General features: G+C 42.1%; 2 protein-coding genes across 8 annotated transcripts in view; one reads left to right on the top strand and one right to left on the bottom strand.

Annotated features, from left to right (window-relative positions):
* brpf1 (bromodomain and PHD finger containing, 1) overlaps window positions 1-10,093 on the bottom strand; it is a 53,754-nt gene extending 43,661 nt beyond the window's left edge. For 4 of the 5 annotated variants that reach the window (XR_010966060.1, XM_067998538.1, XM_067998539.1 and 1 more), the window contains exons 1-3: window positions 9,703-10,093; window positions 8,091-8,199; window positions 2,694-4,241 (exon numbers count right to left, since the gene is read on the bottom strand). Coding sequence is in view for 4 of the 5 variants with exons in the window: in XM_067998538.1 (XP_067854639.1) it covers window positions 2,694-4,241; window positions 8,091-8,113 (1,571 nt within the window). In the remaining variant the exon portion in view is untranslated. The remainder of the gene's footprint in view (window positions 1-2,693; window positions 4,242-8,090; window positions 8,200-9,702) is intronic. The other variant, XM_067998540.1, reaches the window with a different exon arrangement.
* Window positions 10,094-10,558: 465 nt separating this feature from the next.
* ccdc51 (coiled-coil domain containing 51) overlaps window positions 10,559-18,900 on the top strand; it is a 29,854-nt gene continuing 21,512 nt past the window's right edge. For 2 of the 3 annotated variants that reach the window (XM_067998536.1, XM_067998533.1), the window contains exons 1-4: window positions 10,559-10,781; window positions 11,896-12,237; window positions 13,148-13,312; window positions 14,038-14,839. In XM_067998536.1, the coding sequence (XP_067854637.1) occupies window positions 11,947-12,237; window positions 13,148-13,312; window positions 14,038-14,811 (1,230 nt within the window). In that variant the 5' untranslated portion in view covers window positions 10,559-10,781; window positions 11,896-11,946 and the 3' untranslated portion in view covers window positions 14,812-14,839. Of the gene's footprint in view, window positions 10,782-10,893; window positions 10,978-11,895; window positions 12,238-13,147; window positions 13,313-14,037; window positions 14,840-18,900 lie in introns of those variants that run through there. The other variant, XM_067998534.1, reaches the window with a different exon arrangement.

Here is an 18,900-nt window from a genome sequence, read left to right as displayed (position 1 = left end):
TCCATGCTTGGGCAACCATGGTCTAAATCTTAAACTACAGGGTTTGAGCCCTCCATCACAGTTCATTTCACATTTTCTTTGAATTATTCCAAAATCCTTATTGAGGTTAAAAATACAGCTATTAAAAGCAATGTAAGAAGGTAGGACACATACTTACGATCAATATAACCACAAAGCTGAGTTTAATGAGTACCAGCTCTCACTTGTATCTGAATCCCGTCGTGCCTGGCCCACACTATCTTATGCACAGATGCATAAGCTAATATTTTCACTGATCCAAGAAAGGACAAAGTACCATTGCACAACAGCTTTCTGATAGCACGGTACCTCTGGATTCTCCTTTTTAATGTCCCTTTATGTTTGCTTCCCTGTTTTGTTTCACTCGCTTTCACGTGATCTGTTTCCCTACTACAAGTGTGTTGTACTCTCAACTTCCTTTTGCATATCAATCACACCCCTACACTATCTTACTATGTGCCCCCCCAAAAAAAAAACTGTCTACCTTGGATACTTTTTCTACTATGCTCTTTTACACAGAATTAAAGTCAGACTCTTTAAATCAATCTCACTGTAGAAACATTTAAACTACTCCAGCATGAGGTGCCATCTTCAGGACAGAAATGGTAAAAGCTGAAAAATAACTGCCTGCAAGTTGTCCAAATAAATGTCTTTTTAACACAGTTCTTTATTCAAAATGCCTGTTATTCAATACTGTTACAGACACAATGATGGACAGGCAACCGACAGGAGGACTTAGCAGTGCACCTATTTAAATCTCACAGATACAAACACAGTGATAGACAAACTGAGCAACTTAAAATTGAGAGTCCTTTTAGGCCTCACTATGGCAGTGATATAGTCAGACATGCAAAGAACTCATATCGATAGGAAAGATGAGTTAGGCCATTCAGCCTATCTAACATGACCTTCCATAGAAACCTATGGTCTTCCATCACAGCACCTAACTAAACTCCTGAATGATTCCAGTTTTTTTGCCTCTATTATCCTACCAGGAAAACCATTCCAAGTATTAATCATTCATTCCTTGAAGAAGAGGCACATGAATTTGTGTTTTACCAGTCTGTACTCATGTACCCTTATCCTGCAGTTATGGTTTAACTTGAAAGTGTGCTCTGGAATGACCTTTTGAAAGTGTGCTCTGGAATGACCTTTTCTATTGCACCTAGCACGTTATATAGGACCAGCTTACAAGTTTGTTAGATTACAATGATCCAAAAGAATGGGGAAGAACTGAAGTCTGTAGTAGGTGAAACAATGTAAAGTTGCAAGCTATAATTAGCCCAGGTACAGCAATGCGGATGGCGACTGTACTGACAAATTAGTTACTGAAAGGGGTGTAGCCTTCCTATAGGTGAGCACAAAGCACTCAATCTATTTAGAAATGACCAAGTATCTGAAACAATAAGTTTAACAGCAGACACTACTGGTGTGAGTGAGATGGGTCTGACAAGACAGTAGACTCACTCCTGTTTCTATCTGTTCACTGCATTTGTCTCACACAAACAGCCATACCCATGGCAAGTTCTGCAAAAACAATCTCAAACCAACAACTCCAAGGAACAATGAATATACAGTTGGTTCCTTACCAAACATAGACCCTCGTCCTACAGAAAATGGTAGACGAGCAGGCAACCTACTTCCTGCTGCTCTATAATGACCACTAGGAAGTGTGTGAACATGGCCCTGAGTGGCAACTGCTCTGCTCTGTCCACTGTCGCCATATTTAATAATTGCAACATCAGCAGTCGCGAGGCATTTTTTAAAATTATGGATCCCTAAAATCACTAAATTGCCGTCTTGCTACTTTAATTTGGAAAACTGTCAGTAGTTGAGATATTGTGGAATATTATCCCAGGAAGTATTACCGTCTTTAACTGAACAAAAAAATCTTTTATGTGGCATCTATTCATTATTTGAAAAAATTACATGAGCTACAAATAATTAGAACTAGGTTCCATATATCGTTGACTTATTTTTTTCCTGCTTGAATCCCGACTGCTGCGGATACCTTCTGAAGACTATAGCTAGGAGTTATTGAGCCAGTGTGAGGGACCAAATTAGCATAAGTAGAGATGCAATCATTAATCCAGGGTCTCCAGGGATCATTTCCTTCAACTGTGTGTGCTCATGCATCTCTTTCACGCTGTCAGATTTAGTAACTCCTCACAGCCACTTCCCCCAATGCAATCACTGTTTTATATTAGCCTATTATAGCTCAGCTCCCATCCACAGTTAATCTCCCTTGTAATGCACAATTGCTTCATACTTTGTACAGTACCAACTACAAAAATTAACTCCGTCCTCAAATACAACTGTTTATTTCAATTCAGATAAAATAGAGCTTTAATAAAATATTATAAACATGTGAACAATAACAACAGGTATCATTAGCAACTGTAAGCTAAGCAAATGCATGAAAGATTCTAAATTGAATATGCATGTTTTAAGAAAGCCCACCCTCTCCCCTCTCCCAGGTGCATTTTGGTATGCATTTTCAAACCACCCCTCTCTTATCAGCATACACAAGTTAACCCCTCATAGTCCAATGCCCACTTATAGCTTTGTATTATTTTGTCACAGCTGTAAATTACCTATCACAGCCCAAGTCCAATCCACAGTCTAATATCTTAGCATCTGTTACAAACCACGTGCTCACGCTCCAACAGACTTACCTATGAGGTGGAATACAGGGCACGGAAACCACAGGAGCTGCAGCCCGTTTTTCTGCTAGGATCTTACGTGCCTTCTTCATTTTTAGCCTTGACTTAGCTTTGGCTTTTTTCACTTTCTCCGAACTGGGCCCTTTCCCGTCCTCTCCTTCGTCATCCTCCTCCTCCTCACCTTCGCTATGGGAAAGGGCAGGGGGCTTACGCACTGACCCTGGCGGTGTGTGAATGTCACAGTATGCCGTTTTACGTACACTGAATGAGGTGCCGTTCGCACCGGTTTCCCGCACAGGCTCCATCTTCATGTACAGTCCTGCCTGCTGTGCACAGGTTACGTGGAATGCTGTGTAACAGTTGGCTTTGTGGCACTGAATACATGCCCCTGACCCTCGCTGCTTACAGATATAACAAGTCAACTTCCATCGTGCTGGTGGGATGTGCTCAATACTGTCAATTGGCTCTAAGAAAACAGTGTTCGCAAAGCAAACTTCTGGGATCCACAGGGCACAGACCACATGTGCCCATCGCCCATCGTCTGTCTGTTTAAATGCACCACCCTTGTTAGGGCATAAAGCACAGTCTACCGCCCGTGACGGTGACTGCAGACACCTGCGGCAGAGCCACTGTCCCTCGGGGATATAGGGGACCCCATAGCACTCCTGGTGAACAGCCAAGTTACACATGTCACAGAAAAGAATGACATTGCTATTTTGGCATTCGCCATCGTTACAGATACAGCAAACGGCATCCTCGTCGATCAAGGTGTTCGGGTCTCCCTTGTTGTGGCTTTCAAAGTATGATTCCTTCTCCAAACGATCCATGAGGTACTCAAACACCTCCTGTGGGATAAAGTTCACTCCTTCAATTTTCCTTTTCTCATTCATGATGTCCAGCCACACATAGTCCTCCTCATCCATGTCATATTCAACCTCCTCATCCAGTTCCTCCACTGACTTTTCAATGTAGCGGTAATACGACAATGGGCGGGGAGGAGCATCTGATGCATTGTGGTCAATTTCACGATAGATCACTTCTGGCAGTTTGGTGGCAGAAGCCGTGGTGTTATGGCTGGAGTCCTTGCGCTTCTCCTTGTTTTTATGCTTGTTGGCTTTCGGGGTTGCCGTTGGTGTCTCTGCATTCTCCTTGTTGCTGTTGCACTCAACGATATCTTCCGCTGTCGTGTCGTCCTCTGACAGCACCTCCAGATTATCAAAAATGCTAATCCTGTGCAGCCGGCCCTCAATGTCCACCTCCACCAAGCGCTGCGCCTGAGCATATGTCAGCATCTCCCGGCTCGGCGACTGGGACATCTCCGACGGGTTCGGAGACTGCTGCGTGCCTGTCCGTGAGTTACGCCCTTTCTTCTTGGGTTTCCGCACTGGTGTCTGCTGAGCGGGGTTATCGTGATCATAGTGATACAAGTGGTACTCAATGCCACTGTAACTTTTGTAAATTTTCCGACAGCTCTCCACGGGGCACTCATATGGAGGCTTGGTTGCACGCAGGTTGTGACAAAATGTTTTCACATCAAAGTCCAGACCCATCCTGCTATTCCTAAAAACAGAAATAAAAATCCAGTAAGTGTTGTTACAATAATATATGCTGGCAGGAGAGCTTCACTAGACACAGACACTTTTAACTTCATCAGACAGCACAGTTCACTGGAGCTCTAACATGATGCATCGCAGTGCAAGATATGGGTTTGTGCCACTGGGGAAAGGACTCTGACATGGAGAGGAAATCCATGAGGCAGTAACCCTTTCTGGGTTTCTCTGATGCACCTTTTTCAACTTGGCTCAGTTGGTAACAATCTCACCTCTGACTGAGAAGACTGTGGGACATAAGCTAATAATCTAACCTGACACTCCAGTGGAGTACTGAGGGAGAACTGTATCGTTGGAGGCGCCGTTCTATGAATGAGGCATAAAACCAAGCGCCTGCCTGTATCAGTGGTTCAGGCGATGTTAAAGATTCCATTGCATTCTTTGAAGAAGTGCAGGGAGGTCTCCCAATGCCTGCCCAATATTCCACCGTCAACCAATATCGCCAAAGAAAAACCACCATTCATCTCTGTGCATGTTGGTGAAATGTTGCTGGCACAAATTACTTTTACCGATATAACAACACAATGCACTTCAAGAAAAGAAATTAATACACTCTGTGAAGCTCGTAGGGGTGTTTGAACAAGATAAGGCCCTATATAAACTTAAGTTTTATTACTTATTGGCACCTAGTGGCTGGTTATCTAGTGCCACTGGCAAATGCTCAGGAGCAAGTTGCCTGCCTGGTCTGTTGGTCAAGCAGAATGATAAGAGGAAGAGGAGGAAAGCATATAAAAACCTTTTATTATACAAAACTGACAGATAAAGTTGGAAGCGACTTCCTAAAATGTTCCCACCTCAAAGCCATTACAACATAGGGGCAAGTTTTTGAGATACTTCATTGTCAAAATGGAAATCAGACCATTCTTTTGGGTCTGAGAACTGTACTGCACAATTCAATTTCTACACAATCATTTAAAGCCCATATGTTATAAATGTGGCCTAAAACAGGCCATATAATTAAAATAAGTCTGAGTATTGCTTATGTTGAGAATATTAGAAAGTCTTTGAGTTCACTGGACATTAGCAAATTTAAAAGAATGGTCTGATTTCCATTTTGATGAAGTATCTCAAAAACTGCCCCTATGTTGTAATGGCGTTGAGGTGGGAACATTTTAGGAAGTCGCTTCCAACTTTATCTGTCAATTTTGTTAATAAAAGGTATTTTATATGTTTTCCTCCTCTTCCTCTTCCTCTTCTCGTTCTGCTTGACCAATAGACCAGGCAGGCAACCTGCTCCTGCGCACCTGCATCCTGAGTTTTTATGTAGTCTCAAAAAAAGAGATGAACTCTTCAATAATGTAAATCATTAAGTTCATTTGCTTCAGACCTGTCAGTTATGGAAATTCAGCTGGAGTCCATCCTACTGGAATGCATAGAAACATGAAACTGACAGTGAAAAATGGCCCAGATTGGGCAGCCTGCTGCACATGAACTCTATAATCACAGTTTCACATGCTATTTTACGGTGATATTTGTGACTGCATTTTCTGAAGGAGGGCATATCTACAGCATTTTTTGTATAGGAATCACGAATAAGTTTTTCTTCTCAATGTTTTCTTGAATTTAAATTAACTCTTCAAGCCAAGCTTGCACAGCTTCTACTCAATGCTAGCTGGACAGTAAACAACTAGTGGATTTATCAATATTTCTAATCATCATTTCAACCATTAATAAAACATTTCCAGAGAAAGTCAATCAAATGTAGGCTTCCATCAACCAGTCAAGTTCTTTTATTTTTGAAATGGGAGGTGGGGATTACAATCAAGGGTGCACTGCATGATCACAGTGCAGGCTGACAGACTAGGAGAGCAGCTCAAATACCAGCCGTAGATGCTATTTCCGGATCAGTTCTGCTCAGATGGCAAGCTGACGCGTCATTAGGCAAAGCGCTGAGGAAAACATTAGTACTGCTCTGCCTCGGCCACATGTTAGCACCCATCATCCAGCTGGCAAGAGTGCCATCGGCAGTTTTAGTGGAGACATACGTAGTTGCTCACCTGCCCATCCTGAGTGTGTATGAGGGGAAGAACAATTAAAATGATGAAGTACCGTATTTGATATATTTTAACCAACTAAATAACTGATTTGTCAGAGTGTCATGTGTGCCACATCATCACATCTTATTCAATAGAAAGTAACAGCTTCAATAATAACACAAATAAAATTGTTACGAACCACTCGTTGCTGCGCAAGAGAAACACATCACGACGCCTCAAATGAGCTGGGGTTCACTCAGCACGATGTGACAAAAACACATCACTATGCTTGACTAAGCCAGTGTTCATCCAGTGTCATGTGGCAGTGTCTGAACAAGCCGATGCTCTTTTAGTGTCGTGCAATAGGAACACTTCGCTGTGTCTAAATTAGCCGGAGGTCATTCGGCCCTTTGTGACAGTAATGTTATTACTGTGCCTGAATGATCTAGTGTTCATTTAGTCCTGGGTGACAGTAACGCACAACTGTGTCTTAATAAGATGTGTTTCATTGAGCACTGTATGATACAAATGCATTACTGAGGCTGCCTGTGTGAAGTTTTATTCAGCACTGTGCAACATTAAATATTACCGTGCCTGAATATATTTGGTTCATACAGGAGGGCACTAAAAGCTCCAAGTGCATGACAGCTGAAAGAGAACTGAACCAGGGAGCTGCAATAAGGGCACGATTTAATAAACCCACACACAGCATTAAACATGTATCAATATTCCACATTTGTCTGGTACTCTTGTTTATTGATCCTGTGTTTAGTTCTGACTGCTTCTAAGAATGAGAAATGAAAGCTGCTGTTGGCATCTCAGATTACAATACTGCTGTCATGAAATGAAACTATTGCCCCAGTCACTGGTTATCTACATCATCCCCAGGAAGAGTTTGAACCCATCGCCTACCAGACAAAAAATCTCTACCAGTAAAGATAACTGGTAAATCAGAGCTCAGGTTCCTACAATGTACAGTTGATCACACTATAACATGTACAGCATTCAATACAAAGGCTGGTGGAAAGGAGAATTTGCAAGGATGCTCAATAAACCACAGCTCAACCAATTACAAAATCATGGAGATGTTTTGGTATTTTTATCTCTTTTGATTTTTTATTTTATTTTGTAAAATACAATTATTCCTCCATTCATGTACCCACCCCACCCCTTGAAGTCTGAGCACGAGGTCTAAACTGCTCCATGATTTCACTAGTGACTCTTGAATTGGCCATTAGGATCTGCACAATGGCAGTGCAATTTCATCCACTCAACAATTTTCTCTCCAACTCTCCTTATAGAAAAGTAGGTGGCCTTAACTTAGCATTTCCCACAACAGGTCATCAACAATTTGCCATGTATGGATCACGTGTGGCAATCTGTGCAGTCTTATTGACAAAATGAGTTTGTTTTCTTTTACACATACTAAGTTCCTATGCATGGACCCCAGCTGGGGTGAAACCATTTGACAATCTTTATTGAGAGCGTTTTCATCTACAAAGTAGGGCTGAGGATAAAACTACATCTATTCAGGGATGGAAAAAAACTGAAGGAAAGGAAAGAAAGGAACTGAATACAGGAAGAAAAAAAGTCAATATATTAATGAATGAAAATATGGTCCATTACATATTACTTCAAATAGTCAAACATGGAATGATAGCATAGACAAGTAACTGTGTCAAAGGCTAATACTGTAACAGATTTATCAGAGCACATAAAAACAAAAATGATATATGTCTGTTGTACCCACCCAAACATAACAAGTGTTCCCATTTTTTAAAAAGTAAGACTTTTTCATTTCATAGCAAGGAACAATGACTTACACGTGTTGGTTGAGAAATATCATGCCAGCCAGCACTGCTCTTGCAATTCTTGTGCTTTCAATTACAGAACCAGGGATTATGGCCACAGCACAGGCAGCAAAAGCTCTTGCTTTGTAAACAAAAAAGGGACATGTGGAACAATCAGTGATCCACCTTTTTTTTTAAGAGAAAAGGGCTATATTTGTGAGTACACTATCTCTCTCTCATATATAGTTCATTAGATTTCAGACATCATACTGTGCACAAAACACATCACAACTGAATAATCTTAAACAATATACAAAATCATTAAAAAGTCAGTCATTTCCTGCTCGTTCCAGCCTCTCCCCAAGGAGAGGAGTAAAGCAGCTATCAGAAGACTCAAACAATTATCTTCGAATTAACTCAAAGATGTAACTATTTAAACTACTTATCAACATGAAGCACCTCAGCAGTGGCCTGAGACAGGCTGACTTAGCAGCTGAACATTACAAACAGTTCCAGACAGACCATAGGCTACCCATGAACAATGCCACAGGAGAACAGCCAGTGATCAAAATAAAACTTTAAAATGGAACATACTTGATCATGGAGAAAAGTAGATTTTTAAAATCTACACATAAGTATGCTTTCTTGAGCGAATGTGTTACAACAGATATAATCCCACGTAATAACCAATCCAGTACACACAGTGTAGTGATCACATGGACACATTATATCCAACCCTGCATGTCATACCCAATGCTGTGCACAGAGCAGACACACATGGGCATCTCCTATTCAATTCTGCACAGTATAGTTACTACAGACTTTTTCAAGTCCAGTGTTGTGTACACAGCACAGTGATCATCAAATGTTGTACACACCGCACAATAACCAGACAGATGTTTCATATCCAATGCTTGCACGGACAGCACCCACACAGGCATTTCATACACAATTTCATATACACAGCACAATAACGGAAAGATCATTTCATACACCATCCTGCAAACATAACACGGTGACCACATTTGCAGTGGTTTTTCAAATATCATCCTCCTTACATATAAACAGTGCAGAACAAAATTCACTGCAGTCAAATTATGACATCCTTGCAAACCAGCAATTGACTCCATTCCCGTGTGTTTTATTTATCATGTATTCACAACTGTGTTAAATTAACACTTAACCCACTACTGATAGATCAGGAAGCATTTGAAGTAAGGTACCAGATTGCTCTTAGTTTATCATAATTCCCATAGCATAGCATAGCACAGCACATGAGGATAGCCAGCCAATGGAGATGGCAGTCTTTTGGGCCTGACAAACACAGCATACAAACGATAACAGCAAAATAAACATTTGATCTGGATTTTCCTGTAATTATTTCCCTACTAATCACAACAGCCATAGTCTCAGACACTTTGATCGTTATACTCTTAGCAACCTCAGTAAAACATCACCCATCAGTTCTGTAAATAAAATGGTAAAATGCATCAAAATTACAGTGTTGCTGTTCTTTAAAGTTTGTTTTGACATGTCTATAAGAATACTTTACAGTAAATATTTATAACTGAAGAGGGAGGAGTTGAACTTATTAAACATTTAAAGAATAGAGTAATTTAAAAATATACATATCTAAGTATATTACCAAGTTAAGAGTGTGGATCATTTCTGTTGTGCTCCTGTGGTGGTGTCAGTGCAGATAGGTGATGGTGTGTGTGATTAGTTGATGGGGGTTTGCTGTGTGCTGCTCCAGACCAGGCCCGTCACCATCAGTCAGTCAAGTAAAGGAGCCAGGCTGTGAGCTCCATAACAACAGCATCTCTCCCAGGGGCACCCCCACCCCCACTCACACACAGAGGAAGCCAGGGTTTAGGAGAAGGGTTTACACAGAGCCACATACATCCACGCAGTCCAGACCTGCCCCACGCACAGCCCCGGCCTCTCCTGCCCTCTCACTGTTGGGAAATGGCTTTTCCCCCCTCAGTTTGAATGTTAACCCAGGGTTCCACTCACAAGATGGAACAAAGGCGCCTCCTCCACCAACAACTGCATCTAAATTCTATGCACAGCACATTCAACACAGTTTACAGTACATTTATTTTCTGTGAAAAGCACACAACGTGGAAGAAGGAAATTTTGACGAGAAATATGTGCTTAAAAATGAATGGTTGTGTTCCGTTTATAATGAGCGCGCACAAATATTTCTATTTTCCAACTTTTTGAATCACCAGAATGAATGAAAGAGGCGAATCTGCTGTGAATAAGCGTAAGTGACGGCGCGGAGAGTAAACGGAGCGATTGATTCTCAGCGAGCACATTCGAGGTAAGTAACCCTGAAAAATACTCAATAGGAGACCAAGCCGATTGGAAACAAAAGAAGCATAAATTATCACTTGCACATGGGACGGGAACAGTGCCGCTTTTCTATATTCGAAAGGGCGCGTTTGGATGAATGAATGAGACGAATCGGTACATGCGGAAGGTAAAGCAATTGGGAGAGCTGCCGCTTGCGGTATATCGTCGCCTGCCGATTTGTGAGGGGGCGGGAGATGGTTTAATTGTGAATAAATGAAAACTCAAAGCTTTATACTAGCTGCAATGTCTATAAACAGAACACGGGGGGGAGAAAAAAACACTGTAATCTGCTGCGCGACCCGCTCGCAGTGAAACGGAGCGGTTTGAAGAGATTGTCAGAGGCGCGGCTATCGCCGGAGGGGGTGAAAGGTCAGAGCGGGGCGGGCAGAACTAAAGGTCACTCAGCTTTACAGGCGAAGATAGTAATGGGTGGGGGGAAAATAAGGGTGTAATTGTGTGCTGGTATTGGGGGTGGGGGGGGAAGACTCTGCGAGAGGCTCGCCATAAGCCCAACTAGATTCAGGAGTATGTGGTGCAACTGCCATCGAATAGAGAACACTAAAAAGTAAAAGAAGGCAATCCTTTTTACACTGACAGAAGTGAAAGATAATCTGGGTGTGAGTGGTGGGGGGAGCGTGAGACTGAAGAAAGGAAATGAGAGACCATCTCCTTTTAGTATTGTGTTGGTATGGTAGAGATATCAGAACAGAATTTAAATTAGAGCTTTCAATGGACAATGAATATTAGCGAGATTTGTGATCAAAAATAGTGATTGTCATTTGTTGTTGATTTTACCTTGAAGTGAAATGTGTTAAAATGAGATTTTTTTTAAACCAAATGAGTGAGATTTCTTGTGAATGATTTCAATCGTATATTTACTCAATTATTAGTCTTTAGATGACGTATGCGCTGTGAGAACCTACTTTGCTTTGGATTGTGGAGGGGAGGAGTTATGTATGTGGGGTAAGGGTGAAGTAAAATCTCTGTAATTCCAGTATTAGTGAAATAACTTGGATGAGTCACTGAAATGGATAGAGAAAGATTGCTTGTTGTGAGTACAATCTGGATTTGCGAAGAAAGAAGATGCTGACTTTTAGAGATAAAGTGCTACAGAAATGTATCAAGTAGGAATGGGAAAGGGTCAGTTTCTGTAGTATCTTTCCCAGGGAAATCAGTAATTTGATTTCACAAAGGTGGGAGAAGTTAGTTGGAAAGGCAATAATTTTCATTGAGACAAAGACTGGAAAAAGGCTTCTGATTTTTAAACAGAAGAGTTAATGTTATGGAGTGGTTCGATTGTATTTTAGACCAACCAAATGTAAACATGGATCCTCATCAATTTCTATAATGTTTATTAGCACTGAAAAGTGTGAAAAACCTTAAAGTCTGAGTTTCTAATGGTTAATAGAATTAGATGGGAATTTAAGGCGATTCAAATTGCTGTTTGAGTGTTGTAAATAATGTTTGTGATTTGTATTTTTAGGCTGTTTGCAGCTCCGATTGAATAAACACGCTTTTGAACTGCACCCCAGTGATGAAGAGGAGGCTAGTCAGTGTGATGTGCTCCCATGCTTACTGCTTCCGAACTGCAAGAAGCAGCAGCCTCCCAGTGCGTTTTTACTGCTCACAAACCACACAGAAATCGGTTACCAAGATTCTGCATGAAACTAAAGATGCTGCACAGCTGAAGTGGGTGGAACTTGGGAAGGATTTAAGCAAAAAGACTGTAGAACACATTCGAGCCACAACCAACTCCTTGTGGGAAAAATATGAGGAGTTTGTGGGACTGAAAGAATTGCAAGTGGCACAGCTGAAAGTCATTGAGGTAATTGCAATGTGCTGGTATTGTACTGCTTCCAGACGTCACTCACAAGTATTGGCTGATGCTGTATAGTGGTTGAAAGAAGTGTGGCGCAGATAGTACTGAGTCTTAAATCAGTGAACTGTGAAGAGTACCTAAGGAGAGTAAATCCATTCTCATTGGCAAAAGGCGAAAGGAGCACAATCCAAATTTTAAGGAGTTAATCTGTAGAATAGACTGCTACCTGGTACTGTGAAGCACTCAAACATCAGAAAGATCCCAAGTTTAATTCCTGATCTGCGCTGAGTTAGCTCATCTCAGTTAGGAGTGCTTTAAGTGGCCTCAGCACCTTTTGCTAAGGAGTGGGGGGGGGGGAAATCAGTCAGAGATCCTGTTCGTAATCTACCTCCATTGAGAGACCCCTGTTGGAATATGCATGTGTGCAGACATCAGGTGAACGCAAGATTTCACAGAGAACATATAACAGTAATTTTATTATATCAATACACATTAATGGGTTTCAAAAAACAAAATACTGCTGATGCTGGAAATCTGACACAACAACAGAAAATGCTGGAAATGCTCTTCAAGTCAGACAGCATCTGAACTAAAACATCAACTGTTTTTCATCCTTGAATTCTGGTGTTTCAGTTGCTAAAACTAGACTTGATAATACAGAAGTCAAAAGGATGCTTTGGTCACCACGAGATGCCAAAACCACCTGAAAGCCAGTGTTACACCAGTGCATTATTAATAAATAGTAACTCACTATTACAAATGCTAGCCTATTCCAGTACTGGTACATCAGCTAAATGTTTTAGTCTCTAGAAGGTACAAACTGGAAATGTACTAGATAAACCAAAGTTCTAGAGCTGAAAAGATCATCATACTATGTTTTAATAAGAGTGGCTGATAGGTCTACTGTTTCTATTAGGCTGAGAAAGCATTCATGGTGTCTCGAGGTGTTGTTCGCCAAAGCCAGGCGACCCTTGAAGGTCAGCAGTTGAAACTGAAGGAGGTTCGTGACAAATTAGACAGAGTGTCACGGGAGGACAGTCACTATCTAGAGCTGGCCACCCAAGAACATAAACTGCTGCAGGTGAGGAAACAGATTTGTTTTTGCCATTTTACTTTACTGTCTTTTTTTAATTGTATGTTCATGCTAAGATGAAGGATGATCATAGTTGGAAGTAATACAAAGCTTTTATCCTGTATGTTTTTATATATATATATGTATGTATATATATATATGTGTATATATATATATATATATATATATATATATATTTTCAGGGAGACTTGACTTGTGAGTTTCTGACTCATCTAGGCCTAATGAGGCTGAGTCAAGCTGTTCTGTGGTCGCCCTTCTCTCCACGGGTCAATTTAGAAGGAAATGGTTGGGGTTTGGTCACGTTTTCAGCCTGCCAGTCTTGGAATTATGCTTGGCATAAGGTCGGAAGAATGAGAGGAAATAAGTTATGAGAAAGTGGGAATTTTAAAAAAGCTCAGATATTGTATGAATTCATTTTCCCCCAGAGAGTGAATATTCTTTAACTACCAGCAAATCTCACGTACAGGAGGAAATGGAGACCTGACAGTCAGGCAAGAGGATTAACGTGAAACTGTCCCATCAGCCACTTCATTTCCATAGTTTTGCCCACTCACAATCTGTATGTCCTTTTGCAACTTCCTGCTTCCATCTGTGCTACTTACTATCCCTCCGAACTTAGTGCTATCTGTCTTCATTTCTTAAATGGAAGGGCGAGAACAAAATTTAAGCGTCCGTTTAATTTTTGTGCGTTTTTTTTCCTGTCCTAAAATCAGGAGGAGAGACGACATCGAACAGCGTATGAAAACGCAGAGGAGCTGGAGCGTGAGACATTTGCTCTCTTTTCGGCAGCAGTGAGAGAAAGCCACGAGAAAGAGCGGACCAGAGCTGAGAGAACAAAAAACTGGTCTGTGATGGGGTCCGTGTTAGGAGCTATGATTGGTGTCCTGGGGTCAACCTACATCAACAGAGTTCGACTGCAGGAGCTGAAGACATTGCTTCTTGAGGCACAGAAAGGGCCAATTAACTTGCAGGAAGCCCTGAAGGAGCAGGCCTCCGTACACCAACTGCAAAACAAGGAACTTAATACACTTGTAACAAACCTGAAGGAACTGGTGCACGAGGGAGATGCAGTGCAACAAGCAGGTAAGGAGGCCACCGCTAAACAGGGAAAAACAGAATCTGCTTTGAAACTGGATCCTGTCATGGTTGCTTTGAAAGAACAAGCAAGCTCCTCAAAACAGACCAGCGCAGCATTGGAAGGGCTGGAACAAAAGTTAAAAGGTCTGCAACAAGCACTTGGAAAGGTGGCTTCTGACATCAAGACAGTAAAAGTCGTCACACAGACTAAGCCGTCACAAACGATATCTTCAGGATTGATGCAAGATCGGCAGATTCTTGCAACAGAGAATGTGATCATTGGATTAGAAGAGACTGAGAAGAGGCTGGAATCTCATATCAGAAAAAACACTGTGTATAACACAGTGCTGACGTACGCTGCATTCGCCCTCACACTGCCTGTATTGTACGTGCTCTTCAAAGGGAATTGAAAGATGCTGCACCGCATGGATGCTGTATGTAAGTTTCGCACTCAGTTTGCCAAAACTGGATACCATCTTCCAGCAACTGGAACACTTAGTCTTGCAATTGAAGTACATCTCTTTCAAAGGCTGTGAGATGGTTTATATTGATTTGTGTTCTTCCTTGCAGATAAAGGACCTGATGTCCCAAAGTGATTTACCACCAATAGATTACTTTGGAAATGCAGTTACTGTTGTTATGCAGATCATTCAATATTGTTAACGATCTGAGCACTGGCAGTAAGAGGATCCAAACCTGAGGATAAAATAATCAGAGCTTGTAGAATGCATTAGTCTCACTTCCCAGACCCTGCTTAAACTCACCTGGACCACCACTGTACCGATCCTCTTAAAGGTCCTCCAGCAAAACTGACCTCCATGTGTCAATGCTTTTGTTGGGTGAAAATAAATTCACATCTAATCTGTGGTAAAGTAAAAGGTGCAGTTTATTAAAACCGAGCTCTGGGAGAAGGGTCTCCTACCCCGCGGTCTGTGCGAGCACCTTCTCCCCGATCAACAAAATTCACAAGCTTATATACAGTACAAGTCTGGAGCACACCGATAGCAGTTACTACATTACTTATTCCTTAGCCAATCCGGCTCCGTGGCAACATTCAAAAACAACCTAATTATAACTTTACATCGTTAGCTAAGCCCCTTCTTTTAGTTCTGTCCTTTATCTAAGTTTGTCCAGTTATCTGGACAGTAGGGTCCATTTTTGCTGTATCGTGGCTTCAGCCGATCTGAGTCAGTGACTCGTGATTGGACATGGCTCAAAGATTAATCAAATATACCCTGCATACACCCGCGGGACAGTTGCTACTTCGTAACCCGATTGTTCTGCAAATTTTAACCTTGTTATTGCAGCTTCTCGTATCTCCACATGCTTAATCACGTTTGTAGTTCAGTTTCTGACCATCTGTTCCATTTGTGTTTTTTTTAAAACTAGTCTCAACTGAAACTAGGTTGTCATGCTGTGTTGCTCGACTGCAACATTCAGCTGGTTCAAATCCCAACCCTTCACTTTAATGCAGCATTTACGTGAATTCTCGTGCTGCTGTTCCATGGCAGCATTTCCTATCTATACTGGAGTAGTAGTTTCCATACAGTGTCCCACCCTGGATATTAGTAAATCATTGTAGTCCTTTCATTCACAAAAAATACTTTTTTCCTTTCCTTAAAAAAAGATACTTGTTATTTTCACCCCACCCCTCTTTTAGTCTCTATGCCATGAGGGCAGACAGACAACCCGCTTCCAGTCTGTGCCAATGCTGTTCTGATTGTAACCGGCCATAAGACGTTCTGTCCTTCAGTGAAGTGCCTGGCCTGTGCTCAGGGTATTGTGCATCACCACTCCGAGAACTTTGAACCTCCAACGTAATATTCTGCCCACTCCCACCCAATTGACATTGTTTGGTATTGACAGTATCGGAGAGCTTACAAGCAGGAACTACCGAGCATGCAGAAATCCTGCATGGACTTTCTTGGCTCTTCCAGTATTAAACAGACGCTGAATGATTCTGATTCTGGTGTAAGCTTGTTGATGTTATCCAACTCTTGTTAAGTTTGATTCTGAGCTACTAGTGTAGTCCTTCCAAGTTTAAAGCAGTGATCTGGGAGGGGGGAAAAAAGCCAATGCCATTTTGTGCTTATGTGCCATGTCAACAGTTCTGCCATGTTGTCCTTGATACTGGTTTTAGTTTCAATGCTTGAATGTGCTGAGTTAATTTGTTGCAAATAGTTTTATGAATAAATAGATCTTTTTATTGATTCACAGTAATAATGAAATATCCCCCGGGAGTTCAGTTTGGATTGGAATGAGGTGATTAAATAACTCCCTTGCTGCTCAGATACCAAGACCACAAATGCAGGCCAAGAGGTTTTTTAATGTAAGGGAGCTGTTTGTATCAAAGGACACCAGATACATGAACACTATCATTGTGCTATATTTTAGAAATGTAACTTTAATTGTATATGAAATTAGGTTTAAAATGAAAGTCTTGTGGTAACAGATGTTCAAATGAGGGTTTTTTTTAAATTAATCATGTGATTGTAGAGTGAAGATACAATATGGTAATTTGACAATTTCTGCCTCCACAGCAAAAACCAAAGAAATATTTTCAATGACATTACTGAAAAACCTTATTTGGTTCCTGTGTTATAAATGACCTATGATTACATCACAAACTGCAAATACTCACCGGCCCTTGTAGTTCTCCTTAGTCCCTGTGTACAGCGATAGGTGCAGCTGAAGAAAGCCTAGTTCATCCATTCAGAATGAACCTACACCCCTCTCATCACAGCATCTAACTTCTAAATGATTCCAGTGCTTTTGCTCCACTACCCAACGACCTGTTGATCTTTCTGTGTGAAGAGGTACTTCCTGACACCAAACCAGTTTGAACCTGTGTCCCATTTCCCTACTTTCACAGTTTAATTTGTAGTAGTGTTCTGGATTTAGATTTTTTTTTATGCGTTCATGGGATGTGGGCGTCGCTGGCAAGGCCAGCATTTATCGCCCATCCCTAATTGCCCTTGAGAAGGTGGTGGTGAGCCGCCTTCTTGAACCGCTGAAGTCCGTGTGGTGAAGGTTCTCCCACAATGCTGTTAGGAAGGGAGTTCCAGGGTTTTGACCCAGTGACTATGAAGGAATGGTGGTATATTTCCAAGTCGGGATGGTGTGTGACTTGGAGGGGAACGTGCAGGTGGCATTACTCCCATGTGCCTGCTGCCCTTGGTCTTCTAGGTGGTAGAGGTCCGGGTTTGGGAGGTGCTGTCGAAGAAGCCTTGGCGAGTTGCTGCAGTGCATCCTGTGGATGGTACACACTGCAGCCACGGTGCGCCAGTGGTGAAGGGAGTAAATGTTTAGGGTGGTGGATGGGGTGCCAATCAAGCGGGCTGCTTTGTCCTGAATGGTGTCGAGCTTCTTGAGTGTTGTTGGAGCTGCACTCGTCCAGGCAAGTGGAGAGTATTGCATCACACTCCTGGCCTGTGCCTTGTAGATGGTGGAAAGGCTTTGGGGAGTCAGGAGGTGAGTCACTCGCTGCAGAATACCCAGCCTCTGACATGCTCTTGTAGCCATAGTATTTATATGGCTGGTCCAGTTAAGTTTCTGGTCAATGGTGACCCCCCAGGATGTTGATGGTGGGGGATTTGGCGATGGTAATGCCATTGAATGTCAAGGGGAGGTGGTTAGACTCTCTCTTGTTGGAGATGGTCATTGTCTGGCTCGAATGTTACTTGCCACTTATGAGCCCAAGCCTGGATATTGTCCAAGTCTTGTTGCATGCGGGCACGGACTGCTTCATTATCTGAGGAGTTGCAAATGGAACTGAACACTGTACAATCATCAGCGAACATTCCCATTTCTGACCTTATGATTGAGGAAAGGTCATTGATGAAGCAGCTGAAGATGGTTGGACCTATGACACTGCCCTGAGGAACTCCTGCAGCAATGTCCTGGGGCTGAGATGATTGGCCTCCAACAACCACTACCATTTTCCTTTGTGCTAGGTATGACTCCAGCCACTGGAGAGTTTTCCCCCTGATTCCCATTGACTTCAATTTTACTAGGGCTCCTTGGTCCCACACTCTGTCAAGTGCTGCCTTGGTGTCAAGGGCAGTCACTCTCACCTCACCTCTGGAATTCAGCTCTTTTGTCCATGTTTGGACCAAGGCTGTAATGAGGTCTGGAGCCGAGTGGTCCTGGTGGAACCCAAGCTGAGCATCGGTGAGCAGGTTATTGTTGAGTAAGTGCCGCTCGATTGTACTGTCGACGACACCTTCCATCACTTTGCTGATGATTGAGAGTAGACTGATGGGGCGGTAATTGGCCGGATTGGATTTGTCCTGCTTTTTGTGAACAGGACATACCTGGGCAATTTTCCACATTGTCGGATAGATGCCAGTGTTGTAGCTGTACTGGAACAGTTTGGCTAGAAGCGCAGCTAGTTCTGGAGCACAAGTCTTCAGCACCACAGCCGAGATGTTGGAGCCCATAGCCTTTGCTGTATCCAGTGCACTCAGCCGTTTCTTGATATCACATGGAGTGAATTGAAT

The sequence above is a fragment of the Heptranchias perlo genome, chromosome 17, assembly GCF_035084215.1.
Source record: "Heptranchias perlo isolate sHepPer1 chromosome 17, sHepPer1.hap1, whole genome shotgun sequence".
NCBI classification, from domain to species: Eukaryota; Metazoa; Chordata; class Chondrichthyes; order Hexanchiformes; family Hexanchidae; genus Heptranchias; species Heptranchias perlo.
Note: the sequence above shows the minus strand (reverse complement) of the source record. Positions and strands in the feature narration are given on the sequence as shown.